The 15,213-nt window shown below is 43.3% G+C and overlaps 1 protein-coding gene across 1 annotated transcript in view; it reads left to right on the plus strand.

The window, feature by feature from the left end:
• The window catches only part of LOC128309514 (transcription factor mef2A), a 92,248-nt gene extending 77,450 nt beyond the window's left edge, over nt 1–14,798 (plus strand). The window contains exons 4-6 of the mRNA XM_053045921.1: nt 6,571–7,876; nt 8,620–9,202; nt 9,558–14,798. Of these exons, the coding sequence (XP_052901881.1) occupies nt 6,571–7,876; nt 8,620–9,202; nt 9,558–9,661 (1,993 nt within the window). The 3' untranslated portion in view covers nt 9,662–14,798. The remainder of the gene's footprint in view (nt 1–6,570; nt 7,877–8,619; nt 9,203–9,557) is intronic.
• The last annotated feature ends 415 nt before the right edge of the window (nt 14,799–15,213 follow it).

The raw sequence follows: 15,213 nt of genomic DNA on the forward strand, positions 1-15,213 counted from the left end.
CAGGTCTTCCGGTTTTTCTCGTTTATATCATCGTCTCGCACCTTCCTGCTTGGGGTGGCGAATTTACGACACATAATTCGTTACAGTGTACTTTTGTAATTCGTCATTTGGCTCAACATACGGCTGTGGGATTTCTCGTTTGTTTATTCAGTACCACCCCACGGCCACGAAGAATGATTTGGCCCTACTCGCTGATTTGCATTGGAAAATGTGATTGCTGCAATAAAGTGTACAGGCGCATCACTTTCGTAGTGGCAATTCATTACACTAATGTGATGTTTTGCTTTGCTTCTGTGTTAAACTGTCACAGGGCCCTGGCACTGCCGGGCGCTGCGATCGCTTATCGTTGTGATAAATCCACTAATATAATGATGGTTGCAGAGCGTTACTTAGCATTATTTGCTCGTTTATTTTATCGCACACGACGGATCGCCTCGCAGCTGCAACGCAGCCTTTATGTTACACTGTTACCATTACCGTTTCCATCAACTTTGTGCATTAAATCGTGTTAAGGTCAACCCCATGGTGCGGTGCTCTTAATGTGGCGAAACATGGCATCACACTGGGCAGCTAAGAGGAAAATCTCTTTATTTGCATCCCTCAGTAAAAGTGCTCGTCTTGAGGGGTTGAGGATTGATGCCGTGGAATTGTCGCTCTCGCTTAATGCCCAATTTTCTCTTCTCGTGCCCGAAATGCTTACACGCACACACTGTTTCCGCTACCGCTAAACTATAATGCGCTGAGTGCTGATTTATGATAAAAGCGTAGCATGGTCATGGATGATCTTTTACCCGACGGTCGCCGAGGGATTGGAACCACTTCATCATTATACCATTTGGTCGGATTTGACTCTCGTTTTTTTTTTTTTGCACGCCCATTCATCGTCGCTGACTTATTGCGGGTCCATCCGCTTCCGTTTGGTTGGTTTGTTTGTCTGCTCGTGCTAGCGTACACATTCGGCACACGAATTCGACCATTTCATCTCTTTCCCACTAGCGGTGTCATCAACAATCCGCTTTAATGGTGCAATTTTCCTCCATTATTCGTTGCTGTTACTATTGATGTTTGTTGCTGTGGGTTTTTTTTTGTTCCATCGAGCTAGTTAACAAGAGGTCACAGCTCCAGCTTCCAAGCTTTAATGTTTTTCCGTGTGAAAGTTTTTTTTTGTCGTTGGTCTTTCTTTTGTATTTATCTTTTCAAAAGCCTTTAGTAATGATAAACTCGCGTTAAATTAAAAAGCCTACATTTATCGCATGCATTTTAAAGGGAAAAAAAGTTATACATACAAATCAGTAACAGTTTGAATAAATCTTTACAAAACCTTCTAGAAAAATGCATTAATGATGGCATTAATATGCAAAAATTTCCTAAAATGTGAAGTGTCTGGTTAAGGTTTTTCGTGACCTTGGCGATCGATTGATCCTCCGTATTGGTCTCAGCATTATTGGAGTAGATACTTTGAGGTTTAATCCTGAAAGTTTGAAGTCTTTGCTGACATTTCGTTATCTGAATAGTCCATCTTTTCTACTGATTGAACCCATGTTCTCATATGATTTATTGGTTTTCCTCTAATAAATTTTTCGCGTAATACTTACTGATGGATGCAACAACTTCGGCAAGAGCCTTTGTTACCGTAGCCCAAATCACGGCAAGTTCTGAACGAACATGGTTTGAGAGTCGTCAATGCCTATCTTCTTGGCGAGTTCCTAAAGATCCATCAAGATTTTGGCGTCTCACTTGGTTGGAAATATTCGTTTCTTCAAAACTTGCAATTGATCTACAGACTGATTATTTGCTACTCAGATGCGAATAACTTCAACTAACATGTTCACTCTGGGCATTCCAATGCTTCAATCTTGTTCAAGTAATCCTTCACCATTTGACCGGTTGCTCCATCCCGATCTCCCAACGGGATATGAAAAATTAATTGCCCTAAGCCATCATCTTTAAACTTCGTTGCTATATTGACCTGACTGCATCACGATATAAAGTAGTTTGTCTAACTGTTTTTGTTACAAATTAAATGATATTGTTATCATATGTTGACTATGCACAAAAACACAGCTATAAAAGGTGAAACAAAGAAAACAGTACTAAAATCACTACTAAACTCTAGTCGGTTTTTTCATAGTCAAGTTTAGCTAAGGATTAGCAAAAAATTAAATGTTTTAAACACAGATTTAAGGTTCAACGAATTTATTGTGAAATATTCAGTATGAATCTTGTAACATTCTCTATTCACAACTTCCCCACTCAAAGGCCCATGATACGCGCAGTACAACAAGTCGCACGGTGCACTGTTCCCTGGAATTTGGTGGGAAGTTATGGCTGAGAACCATTCACTAATCTAACTAAACTACCAAGAAGAACCCTCGACAGTATGAGTTCTTCCCCTACACACACACATACAGACATCGTTCTCGGTTTCCATTCAGTCGATCGCGGTTTTTCGGTTGCATACGGGCAAGGCACGACATTGCCGGTACGCGGGAAAGCCGGAAAATGGCAATCCAGCACCACCTCCACAGCCGTTAATTCCACTGATTATATTGTCTGGCGGGTTGGAATTGGGAGGATTAGGCTAGAGATTAGCACCCACTCGGAAGGGGCTTAAACTAGATCGAGTTCCACCACGCTGAATCACTGTCCCCCAGAGGCACATTGGGGAAAGGCAACGGCAATAGCAAAAGGGTAAGAAAAATGGATAAACAAACAACCAGGCGTCTCCATCGTCTGGCGCCGGGTGATGCTGGCGGCTGGTTAGTTTTTGCCGTACGCCTAACTAAGCCCACCGGCATAACGATGACAGGTGTTTGGATGGTTTATCGCGTCGTAAAACGAACACTAACCCCAACCGGCCGTGGAGGATGTTGATTAGTTCCGCGATTTGGTGGTTAACGTGTACAGGTTGATGTCGTTTGCACACGTACCGCTCCGTACGAGAGACGCACTCAATTGCAGACAGGTATTACGGTACCCACCGGAGCACAATCACGCACATAAAAGCCCACCCAAAAGCGCCGCCCGCACGCCGGAAAAGAGCAACCAAAGCAATCGAACGGAATGTTCCCGGACCGAGCACACACGGTCACGCCATTCGGCGCGTGTGTTGTGCACCATCGTCTGGTTGGTCGTAATTCGATTAAAGTGTTAATTGAATCTGTGGCGAGCCAATGTTTTTAATCGCATTAAACACGTTGTCACCGGTTCTCGGTTTGGTCGCCATGTTTCACGCGTTCCTTTACACGGTTTTTTTTTTCGGTTCGGTGACGCGCCTGGTGCGCCGGCGAGGCTGGTAGTGCGGTGGATGCATTCAATTTTGTGTGACATGCGGTATGCAATCGGGGCACGCCCGCAACCTTAATGAGTTATCCACCGTGCATTGGCTTCGATTGAAGCATTGGCCGGCAAAAAAAGCTTTTCGGTTGTAAGCTCACCGTTGAGTGGGTGCATGAACAATCCTCAAATCGCCTTTCCGGCTGCACGCTAAAGCGGAAATTATGCGCCATTTTACACCAATTTTGTTCTTTCCATTACCTGGTCGGTGTGCAGAATAAGGATGACACAAATAACTTTTCGCCAAGTCCTCGCTTGTGTGGCCCTCTCGGGGGGGGGGCGAAAAGGTGTCACGGCTTTCCACCCTGCAGCGCAATGTCGCATTAATCAATTCAAAGCGGAGAGCAAAATATGGTAAACGTATACAAAACTAGCGCGCTTGCTGTGTTGTGCTATGTGGAGGAATGTGGAAAACCGGTGGGAGGCAAAATTTAAAAAGCACATTAAAAAAATAAATAAATCGCAAATTAAGCAGACATATTGTTGAGCGGAGGGGGCGGAATAAAATATCTTGAATGTTTTCCTGTTTCTGCTTCGGTCACTCTGCGCTCTTCGCAGCAGACGCAGCCAGTCTCAGCAGGATCACACATTGTGGGTGCTGGAGCGTCCAGGGGTTTGCAACGGTTTCATTGTTCGTGGAATACCCACCTTGCGAGAGATTTGCCGAATTTTTTCATACTTCCTTCACGGAAACGAAAGAGAGCAAGAAAAACCAACGATAGACTGAGGGAGGGTCTGGTTACGATTTTTTTTTACAGCTTGCAGAATTCAGTTAGATGGAATTTATGCATTTTAACGACACCCTTAAATGGTTGCCTTCTGACAGATAGCGTGCGGGACCGGAAGAAGCTCTCAAGAGCAGTTTCTTACTTCCGGCACATAGCCACCAACACAACCACAAAGCAAAGCGTCTTCTTTTTTATGACCATTCGTCCCCTTTGTCTGCTTGTGCATTTGTGTGTCAGAATGATGTGAAAATGAGCTCTTCAACACACACACACACACCCACACACCTCGTGCATTGTCGCATGGCTCACAACCGGTCCCGGTGTCAACGTTATCGTTTTACGATGAATTTTACACCGGATGCACGTGTGTTTGCTTGCGTGTGTCCGCTTTGCAGGGTGATGACGAGCACCAACGCTGGCTAAACTCGATTCGAATTTAATGCATCGCCACTAGGAAAGTGACATTATTGTCACATTTCATGGTGACAGCATAAATGGTAGGAAAATTGATAAATCGTGTTCGTCAGCAGACGACGGATACCGGATCGCGCAAAACGCGAGCATAAACCATGAAACGGTGTGGGAGGTTGTTGTTTTTTTTCTGGACGATGATAAACCGAAAAAAATCACAATCTTCTGCCAAAGGGGTGTATCGAACACTAGCTTCAAGGGAATATAGGAGCGACAAATTGGGGGGCGTTGTAATGTCGTCATTCGAGCCACGGCAGTGTTGGTTCGTTCTTCGGTCTGCGACTGATAGCTAGCGTTATTTATGATACGTTTTAAACAAAATTTTTCCCCTGTTCTGTGGCAACACGTATCCCAGAGGAATTTAGGGGAAAAGTTAAGAATAAATTAAGGGAAGGAACATTCACCGCTTCTCGAGCAAATCGTTTTGTATTGCGTCCTCTGTCGGGATTATTGCAGCTGTAGAAAGTTGTGAGGCTGAAACTTCCCAACTTGAGTGGAGCTTGAAAGATTTATTACACTTTGGTTCGTGGAAAAATGTTCCGCTACATTCACCACCACCTTGCTGCGACTTGGGTGTTTTGCTTTTTTAGGTTTTTTTTAATAATTCGTTGTTACACGCTGCAAAACATGTTCCTCGTGCCAAACGGTAGCACGAGGTAGATGATTTACACTGCAGGACAAATGAGAATCGTGATGTTTAGTGTTTATAGCTACTCGTGAATTATCATATTCTGCTATGACACTCATTTTATTTTCTGTAAGGAGCTATTTATATTTACAATATTATTATCATATTATGATATCTTCTTTATCGGCACAACAACCTCAAGAGGTCTAGACCTGCCATTTCTGGCTTTTTGTGACTTTATTTACCCGTAGCTGGATAGTCAAACCTGCGTGTGGGGGATTGGTCCGGATGGGTTTTTGGTCCAGTCCTTTCGTGTGAATACCGGGCCACCGGGCCTCCCCAAATATTATAATGTATTCTTTAAAAAATTGTTATATTGTTTTGTCAGTTAACGTCTAACATGACCTAGATCAGTCGATGACATCTGTTATATCATGTAATGTTTCTTGCAGGCTTGGGTTGCAGAGATATAAAAACTCAATTGTTTTGATAAAGATTTTTTTTAATCTTTTAAAGGAAAATCGTCAACAATATAGAGATGGCAGGTAAAAATAATATATTTTAAAATCCAAACAAATTACGTTTTCGCACGCCGCTTTTCGAAGCGCCTTGTAACGAACTTTACTTGATTTAACTAGCTGGATGTTAAACATGTAATTGTAAAACAAATCGATGTTTAAAGTTGTCAAAGGGAAATTTACCGAAATTTCTTTGGAATTTTCAACATTTATTGAAAATACTTCAATGTTGAACAAAAAAAAGTGGTATTTTTGTTCATCAATACTAAAATGTGTTGAGAAGGCGTGACAAAACATTAAGCCAAGCAAATTACTTTTCTGAGATATTCGTTGATGTTATCCTGTGAAACTTTTACCCGATATTTCGAAGACCATTAGCTTAAAGACTGTTTTTCCTTACATGCATGTCCTCTCTTTAAGAAAAATTGCTTACAAAACTCAATTCCCGGCTGCATGTTATTGTAATTGTTCATAAATCTTGGCTATCGTTTGAAAGTCGTTTCATTTGCACTGTTCCGGTATTCGCACGGCTGTCTTATGCACATGGCCGATGGATTGCAATCGCTTCTTAAGTTCGTATCTGAAGTACCATCAGTGTTGTGACGATGCAGCGTCGTCGTTTGGTTGGTAGCATGTGGCGTTTAACGCTCGTACTATCGCTGTCGCTTTCCGACTCGTAATTGCTTTTGCAACACATTGTACGATACTGCATCCTGCGTTTGCATGCTTCATTGGAGAAGGATCCACCATCGTTTCGTGCCAGGCGTACACAATGAGACGAACGCGGGACGTGTTTGAAACATTTCGCTACCAACCCACAAAACCAATCGCAAACAATTAATTACTGTACTCTAACCGTGCTTGTCTTCATTTTCGTGCACAATTTCAGATCAAGCGGAAAGACGGAACAGCACCATCATCATCCGCAGCAGCAGCAGCAGCAGCAGCAGCTGCACCATCAGCAATCTCAGAAGCATCAAGCGCAGACGAACCAGCAGACCCAAAACGTTGGCATCGTTCGGGGCATTGTCCAGCACCAGCAAAAGTTTACCCATGTGCAGCGCCATTCGCCCAGCTCGACAACGGTCGCGCTGACGAAGGGGGGTGGCGTCTCCACGACGGCGGCGGTGTCCAGTGACCACAGCAGCAGCAGCAACAGTAGCACCAGCAGCAGTGTGAGCAGTACCGCCAGCTCGAGCTCGAACGCGTCCTCAAACAATACCAGCACGAGCAGTGGCATCGGTGGTAGCGGAGGGAGCGGTGCATCCGGAACTAGTGGCCATCATCCAAGTCATTCCACGCAACAGCCACCGCCGGGCGCGACGACACCGGTCGAGGCGACGTATGCCAGCGTGATCAAGAAACCCAAATCACACGCAGCAACACCGAGCGTCAACAATGGCAACGCGACCACCGGTGGCAACAACGTGGTCGGTGAATTTAATGCGGCCGATTTGCGCAGCTCGCTTGACCGCAAGGTGAACGGGCTGGTGTTTAGTAACGGGTTGAATGAGCGCGTAACGCAACCGCCATCGACGTCTCCCTCGGGAGGGATGGCCGGAACGCAACAATCGCCCGCCCCGAGCAGTAGCGTCATCGTCGGTGCGACACTGAAGCCCGACCATCAGCTACTGCACCACCATCATCACGGGACGATGGGACGCCACTATCACCATACGCAGCTCCAGAATCTGCTCTGCACGGACAATCAGCAACATCTGGACACGAGCAGTGTCAGCAGCATTAGCAGCTCGAGCGTTGGAGGCGGTAACAACTCCAGCAACCATCCGTCACTGCTGAACGGCAGTAGCTCCACGACCAACTCTCCCATCACGGGCATCTCCTCGAACGGGGCGCTGGTGCCACCGCCGTATCGGGATCCTCCGCCACCCCGGAACAGTCCACTCTCGCATACGCTGACCAGCCTCAGCAGTACCGGCAGTGGTGGAACGGGTAGCAGCTCCCAAGGTAGAAGGCAGGAGAAGGAAGGCACGCTCACCAGCACAGGTGGATCATCGTCGGCTTCTTCGACCGTCTCGTCACTGGTCGTGGTAGGACCGAGCGGGCCAGAGGAAATACTGGTAGGAAGTAGTGCGAGCGACAGCATACCGCACGTGACGGGCTATCGGGAGCTGATGCAGCTTATCAAGTTACAGCGCGAGAAAATCAATACCCAGCAGGCGGACCTGTCCAAGGTAAGTTGCCATTTGCGTTCGGTTATTAGTATCGCTTCAGTAAGGTTCGCCGCGTTTGGCGTTGTGTTTGTTCCGTCGCTATTGCAACACTTGCCCTGCGTCCGGTATGTAAGACGCGGATAAAGCAAACATTGTGGATGGATTTCACTAACGTTCCGGTAACTTGAACGTCCGCAAAATTTTGTGGTTTGGTTTCACCTAGTTCGAACAGACCTCATCCACCGAGGTGTTCTGGCGGAAATCTTTGAACAGAAATCGATCGAAAACAAGGGGAGAACAAGGCGAAAATGCTATTGTGTTGTGTTGGGAGCCACCGTGCAGCACTCCATGTGGGAGGCATCGCCCACAAGAACGACGATAATGATGCGAACGAGAACGAGACAATGTCACTTCGAGTGTACTTCAGGCAGGCACTCGGCCGTCAAGTGGTTTTTGGCTTTCGATCCTATTCCGTTCTTTGCTTCCAACCATCCAACCTCGTACGCAAGCCGGGAAGCTTTTGAGTGTTGTAAATGATTGTCGTAATAGCGCCTCCTTTTCGCTGAGTGGGTCCTTCAGGCGTATCCTTATCCAGCGCACCCTAACTCACCACTCAATGCCAATAATGCAATAACATTTATGCTTATTATTCCCTGCAGCAGTCAGATGTTCGATTGCCGGTATCACATTCGAAGCGCATTTGCTAATAAACCGTAACATTTGCTAATGAAATGCTATTCCACTTCGTCACCCTCTTGTTACAGTACGATACGGAGATCGTTTATCTGGAGAACCGCAGCCGCGAGCAGACCGATCAGCTCGATGCGATCGCGCAGGAGATCAGCAAGACGGAGCAGCAGTACCGGCAGACGGGTGACCAGCTGCAGGCATACCAGTACGTCGAGGAGGAGAGCGAGCTGGTACGGCAGCAGGAGAAGACGCTAAAGTCGGAGATAACGCTGCTCCGGTCAAAGTTGGCCAACTGTGAGACGGAGCTGTTGCAGTGCAAGAACAAGATCCGGCTGCTGATGGACGAGATATTGGTTGAGCAGCGCAAGTATAGTCGACAGTACGATCCGAACCGACAACAGCTGTTGGAGCGGGCTCTAATGTGTGAAGTTGACAGGCTGCAGGTGGAGATCGACCTGGCGGTCCAGAGCGCGGACCAGGCGAACAAGGCGCACGACAAGCTGAAGGGCGAGGTGACGCTGCTCGAGGGTGCGATCGCGGACAAGAAGAAGCAGGTCGAGAAGCTGGTGCACGAGATGAAGGAGGTGAATCTGCAGAGTTTGGCGGTGGTGCCGCCCGCGGACGAGGTGCGCCACCTACTGGAAGGTGAGTCCGAGTGTAAGAATCATCTTTCCTTTTTTTTGTCATTCATTCACGCGGAGTTGTTGTTTTTTCTGTTGTTCTGTCATGCAATAAGTATACATGCCAGGATTGTGCTTCAGAAATATTTGGAGAAATTTCCCAGAATTTCTAAGCATCCAGGAACCTTAAAAAATTGTGAAACTTACGAGATTCAGGACACAAATTTTAAATTGTTCAATATTTAGTGCTAATTGCATCTTTAAAAATTCATTCTTCAATATAGTGAGTGATTCTCCATAGTAGCGGTTCGGAGACATTCGCCCGGTTTAAAGATTCATTCCGATCAGTTTAATTCATCCACCACTAACACACATATTTCCATCATTTTCAGTTGGCTCGGTCAAACCTGGCAGTACTCGGCGCATGATTGGATCCCCCCGGCAGCTGGAAAATGCGGTCCCGACGAGTAAAAATCCGCACGGTGTATGGGTTTAGAAAGGTGTAAATGTGTCTACCACCCCCAAAATCGCCCGTTGCCATTCGCAACAGTGGCCGTCCAGAGGATTCGCTTCGGGGTAGCTAACCGCAAGCAAAACGGCACACAACGCGGGGGGCGCGGATATTATTCTTGTAATCAAAATATGATGGTAACCATTCTCAAATGTGATAATCGTTGGTAAGAGCAGAAAAAAGGTGGAGCATTAGATTGAGATAAACAAAACATGAAAGACAGCGCGTTTAGCAGCGCAAAATCGGACGAAAGCTGACGCTGAATTGAAGCAACAACAACAAAACACGGGAAAATATTACAAAATATCCACATGCACACACGCACGTACACACTCACGCTAGGACACGTATGCGCGGAATTAGCTTGCCCATTTTTTATTTTCACTTATCCGCTTCCTTTCTGTCTCCTGAGCGAGGAACTTCCTGCGTGCCAACGTTTCACAAATATGTTGATAAAGCACAGGCAGCCATGGAAGGGGATGATCAAGTAGGGTGAAGGGAAGAAACAGATATTTTAAGGGTCCAAACAATGTCCACGCAGATGCGACACATACCGCAGGAGGATGTTCGTACAAAACAAGATCACAAATGAAATGGCTCCGTTGAAGGTAGTTCCAAAAAGTTCCATGCTGCTGTAGGAGATTGTTCGAAATGGAAGCAGCGAATAATGATGGTTTTGCGATGGTTAAGAATTACAACTAAGCTTTTGATTGTTTTTTCACGATAGCTTAAAGAGCTATCGTGCAGTTGAGCTGCAGTATAGCTTAAGAGTGGTCAGGACAGGCTATCGAAACCCCTCCAGCAGCTCCGAAATGCAAACAAGTCTTTTTGCGCGTTAATGCGGCTTTACTCTTATTGCCACTGGTCGTGTTTCCTTAACTAAAACGAAAAATGCTTTAAAACACAACTTCTTGCCTGATTAAAATACGTCCTTATGCGTGCATGAGATTGAGTGTGTGTGTGTGTGTGGGGGTGAGCGTATGCGTCACATAGTAAATGTTTATAGTTTGTTTTATATTTATTACAAATGTACCAATAGTTTCAGTTTTAACTCCCTCCATACGCGTGCACTCTTGCCACGGAGCTTTTTACACACGGTAATGAAACGTAATAGTGTGTATAAAACAAAATACCGTACCCTCATCAGCCGTGTGCAAAGCATTCCATTGTGTTTTATTGCCATCAAGTGTTTCAAACACACGTATGCCACACGTGCAGCAACGCGGCGCGCCTCCTAGGTTTTGCGTAAGATAAAAGAGCTTTTAATGCGCACGGGAAAAGCTGCTCCTGCATCCTGCATACGGGTTTTCCTTCTTTTAATCCCCTCCCACATACACACACACAAACACACAGACGGTCACAAACATGAATGGGTGGATTCGGTACAGATGGATTTCAAACCGGAACTCCTGTGCAGTTGCACTTGGTTGCATTAAAATGCAATCCACCATCCGAGTGCCTACGTGGGGTTAGTCTTCAAAATGGGTAAAATGCGAAAAGGCGATTTTTTAATACAAAACCCCGTATTTGTTGCCCGCTTAAGGCTTAAGTATAGTTTTAAAAACAAAACAAACCGACGCAATATAAGAGATAACTGTAGATTTCATATTACTTCTTAAGTAGAAATATGTTTAAGTTTAGCCAGTGCTTAAAAAGGATTAGCCGTCGCGGGTGTGCGTGTGTGTGTGTGTATATATATTTCGTTTGCTTTTACTTCGATCTGTTCCGTAAACATACATTGAAACTGCGGAATAGATGCACATTTAATGTGGTAATCAGAAAGAAAAACTTAAATCGAACCAATTGTTGTGCAAATAAGCGTTTCCTTACTTGTTTAGCTGGTAGAGAAAAAAAGAACAGTGCAAGATAGGGATACAAACCGGATTCTCCGTTTTTTTATAAGTTAAACTGTTAATAGTACCGTAACAAGTAGTAATAAGTGGATCCGTTTGTTTGTTTTTTGTTTTTTCGGTACATTAGTTAAGAGGAAAGTTTAGAAAGGAAAACAACAAAATTACACCAACATCCAGCGTATTAGCGCTGTAACGAAACTAAAACCACCTGTGCGTACCAGAAGCCATGTCGGCCTCGTTCATTTTAAAGTACGCTTCACAGCTGTACGTGTGTATGTATGTATGTATGTGCGAAGTTTATTGTTACCTGCTGCTGTATTGAGCAGAGGGTCTACTTAAAGCAAAGGAATTGTTTGTGTTTCCACACCAATAATTAAATTACTTTAAACGTTTCATTTTCTGCCCCGAGCAACGGTTTCAATGTCGAGTTATTTAAATCAGTTTAGGTTTTTTTTTGAATTAATCCCTTTGGCGAGGCACGATTAAATGCATATCAACAACGTATGTTTAAACATGTTTTGAAACTCGAAATTATATTATCTATTTGTTCCCTGTAAAAAAAATGTTATAACCAAAATTGTCGAACTCATCAAGAAAACAAAAGCTATATCATGTAAATGAAACACCAAAACCACTTTAAAAAAAAACAAACAAACAAACCCTAGCAAGAAAACAAAATTTTAATTTTAAAGGCAAATGGTTGTATAAAGTGTACTTTAGATCTGTTGACCTATGTATCAGGTGCATCAGATAAAAATGCACTCCCCAAAACGGGAACGATTCGGTTTTCGGGAAGTATACAGTCATTTGTAGAGTACCGTGCCGGAACGCGGAGAGATTACTGTTGTTTTTTTTTAAGCAAACAAAACAGAAGAGGATAAGAATAAGCAAATGAAAGTAAAATAGGCGGACAAACAAACCAACAACCCAACAAACTGCTAACGAACCCCGTTGCCTCAGCAAAGTTATTCGGGTTTCTAAAGGTCCTTGACGGTGTATTTTTTCCCGTCGAAGTCTCTGCATCGTCGGACTAGTGCTACTAATGCTACTGCTATCGCTCGTATTGCTGCTGCTGCTGCTGCTTCTCGCAATGTCCGTAAGGATGATGCATCTGGCGGATAGAGAGCCCATAGTAAATCGTAGTTAATCCACATTCAAATACAAAACTGACGTTTGCTTTGGAAATGTGTGTAACGTGCTTGGAGCGAACCGTGAAACGATATACCGAATCAGGAACAAAATAAACAAAAAAAAAACATAGTTGTTGAATGTTGAAAGTTTGAGACAATACTTTTACATACACACACAATAAATGTAAAAAATACAGACGAAAGTTATACTCTCTACTCTACAAAACGGTACTGCACAGCGCGCACTAACCCCTGGTTAGTTTGTTTGATTCTGTTTTCTACTTGTGTGCCTCCTTCGGATATGTTATGTTATCCTGTTCAATGGAAGAAAATGTGCGGATTGCATTAATTAAAGCAGAAACCATACTAAATCAAAAGCCAGATTGTAAGCGCAATCTCTCACACACTCTGTCTTTCTCACTCTCACTCTCTTCGCACCGTAGGCGAGAAGAGAGCACAATACGAGACGAGGTGTTTGCCTCTGTTTTATTTGCGTTTAGTGGAACACCTCATCAAAGATGGATATATTTACGTATTCATATATATACTATATATACACAGTAGCAATATTATTCTTGCTATCTTTTTACACACACACACCCATTAACACAAGACATACACCTGCACACAAAATACACCTTTTACTTCATCTCTTTACATTTCGCAAATATTTAAATAGATGGATAAAACGAGTTTAAAACTCACCACGACCGAACAGCCGCATCATAGAAAAAATTCTAAATAAATAAATTATTGAAAACGAAAGGAAGAAAACGCAACATAAAAAGATGGAACAACGTTTTTCAAAGATTTCTGGCAAAAGAAAAGTGATTGAAGAAAGCAAACAAAATATTTCGAAAAAGAAAATGAAATTAAATGGTGGAAAGAGAAAAGGATCGAAAAAAAGAAAAGACAACAAACCTTAAAGAGCTTAAACATATTGTAAAAAAAAAACAAAAAGGACACATATATTCCCACACGTACAGATATACCAAACGAACGGAATTGGCATTGAAAGGTAAAGAAGTTTCAAACCAAAATACACAGAGGTGAAGCAAGCATTAAAAACATGAACGCAAAAAAGTGAAACAAAACACAAGAATATATAGCTATGATAAATAAAGAAATTAAAACAAAAACCGCCCTGAATTCAAACTTTGTTAAAGTAGTCTGAGTTTAGAAAGGGATGTGTAGAAGGAGAGAATAGTGTTAACGAAGGAAATTGAAGGTGCCTGTATGCTTGAATTGAACACATGGATCAACCATCAGCATAACAATTCGCTCGGAGTGTCTGCTGTTGCTTTATTGTTTCTTATTAGCAGTCTTGATTCGTTACGGATGTGTGAAAAACTATGTTTTGACGAATAATTAAATTAAGCATTTTGCTACGTACGCAATGAAAACGTAAGAAACGATAAAAAGAATAGATGAAATAAGAATACAAAAGAATGTCAAAGATATGTTGAAATTGAAGGAAAACAGATATAAGAATCGAGTACATTTATGTAAGCGAAGTGCTTTTTGTTTCATTTATATAATAGCTAAAGAAAGAAGAGCTGTAATAAGAGCTGAAAAGCAAAGGGAAGTGAGAGTGTGGAAACATATGAAAAAAAAAAATCAATAACAACAAAACCAACATTGGAACACTAGATGGGAGAATGTTTTAAACAGGAGGGAAACGGTACACTCCGCTGGAAGGATGGTTTTAGTATAATTAGTTGCAAAACAAACAAACAAACACAGTAGAATCCATTATCATTGCCTTCTCCTTCCTAGATTGTAGTAAAGTTGTACGTTCAATGTGTTTTACGCCACATCGTATTCATCGGATAGCATTCCCCTTTTTAAATGTACTTACCTTAGGTTTAGTTTAAGTAGATGAATTTATCTTAGCAAACCGAGCGGGGTCATGGCTAATAAGAAGGAAATGGTAGAGAAAAAGCCGCCACATGCTTGCGTGTGTGTACTTTTACTTATTCCATCATTGTAAAATTTTCTATTAATTTTGTTCTAATTTCACGTGGCTTTTGTTGTGTTCCCTGTAAAAACACAAACCATCTGAATCGATGTATGTACTAAGATGCAAGATTGTCTGTTTTAGAGACTGGCCAAAACCCAGTGGAGACATAGAGAAGCAGGAAGGGAAATAAATGAAAAGTATAAACTGTTGAAACAATGGATAATTATGCTATACTAGTTCTTGATGACTTGATAACTTCGTTCTTTGTTTTGTAGTTTGAAACATTGTACGAGTTGAATTATACAGATAAGGCATGCGCGTAAAGAATCAGAACCGTTCGATTCGTTCCCATCTGAGTGAACGAGTTCCGCACAATATTATTGAGAATAGCGATTCTTCCGCACGCCATGCGGACATGGCCGTACGCATGCGTATGGTGACGATTCAATGTGCCGACTACACGTGCAAACCAACAGTTCTGTGAGTTTTTACAGACAATACAAATGACACAGTGGAGGATCAATCCCCTTGGAGACCCAGGGCGGAATTATAGTTGGGGCGTCTAATTTTAAAAACGATGATGGAGGGGGGGGA

This window comes from Anopheles moucheti, chromosome 2 (genome assembly GCF_943734755.1).
Source record: "Anopheles moucheti chromosome 2, idAnoMoucSN_F20_07, whole genome shotgun sequence".
Taxonomy (NCBI): Eukaryota; Metazoa; Arthropoda; class Insecta; order Diptera; family Culicidae; genus Anopheles; species Anopheles moucheti.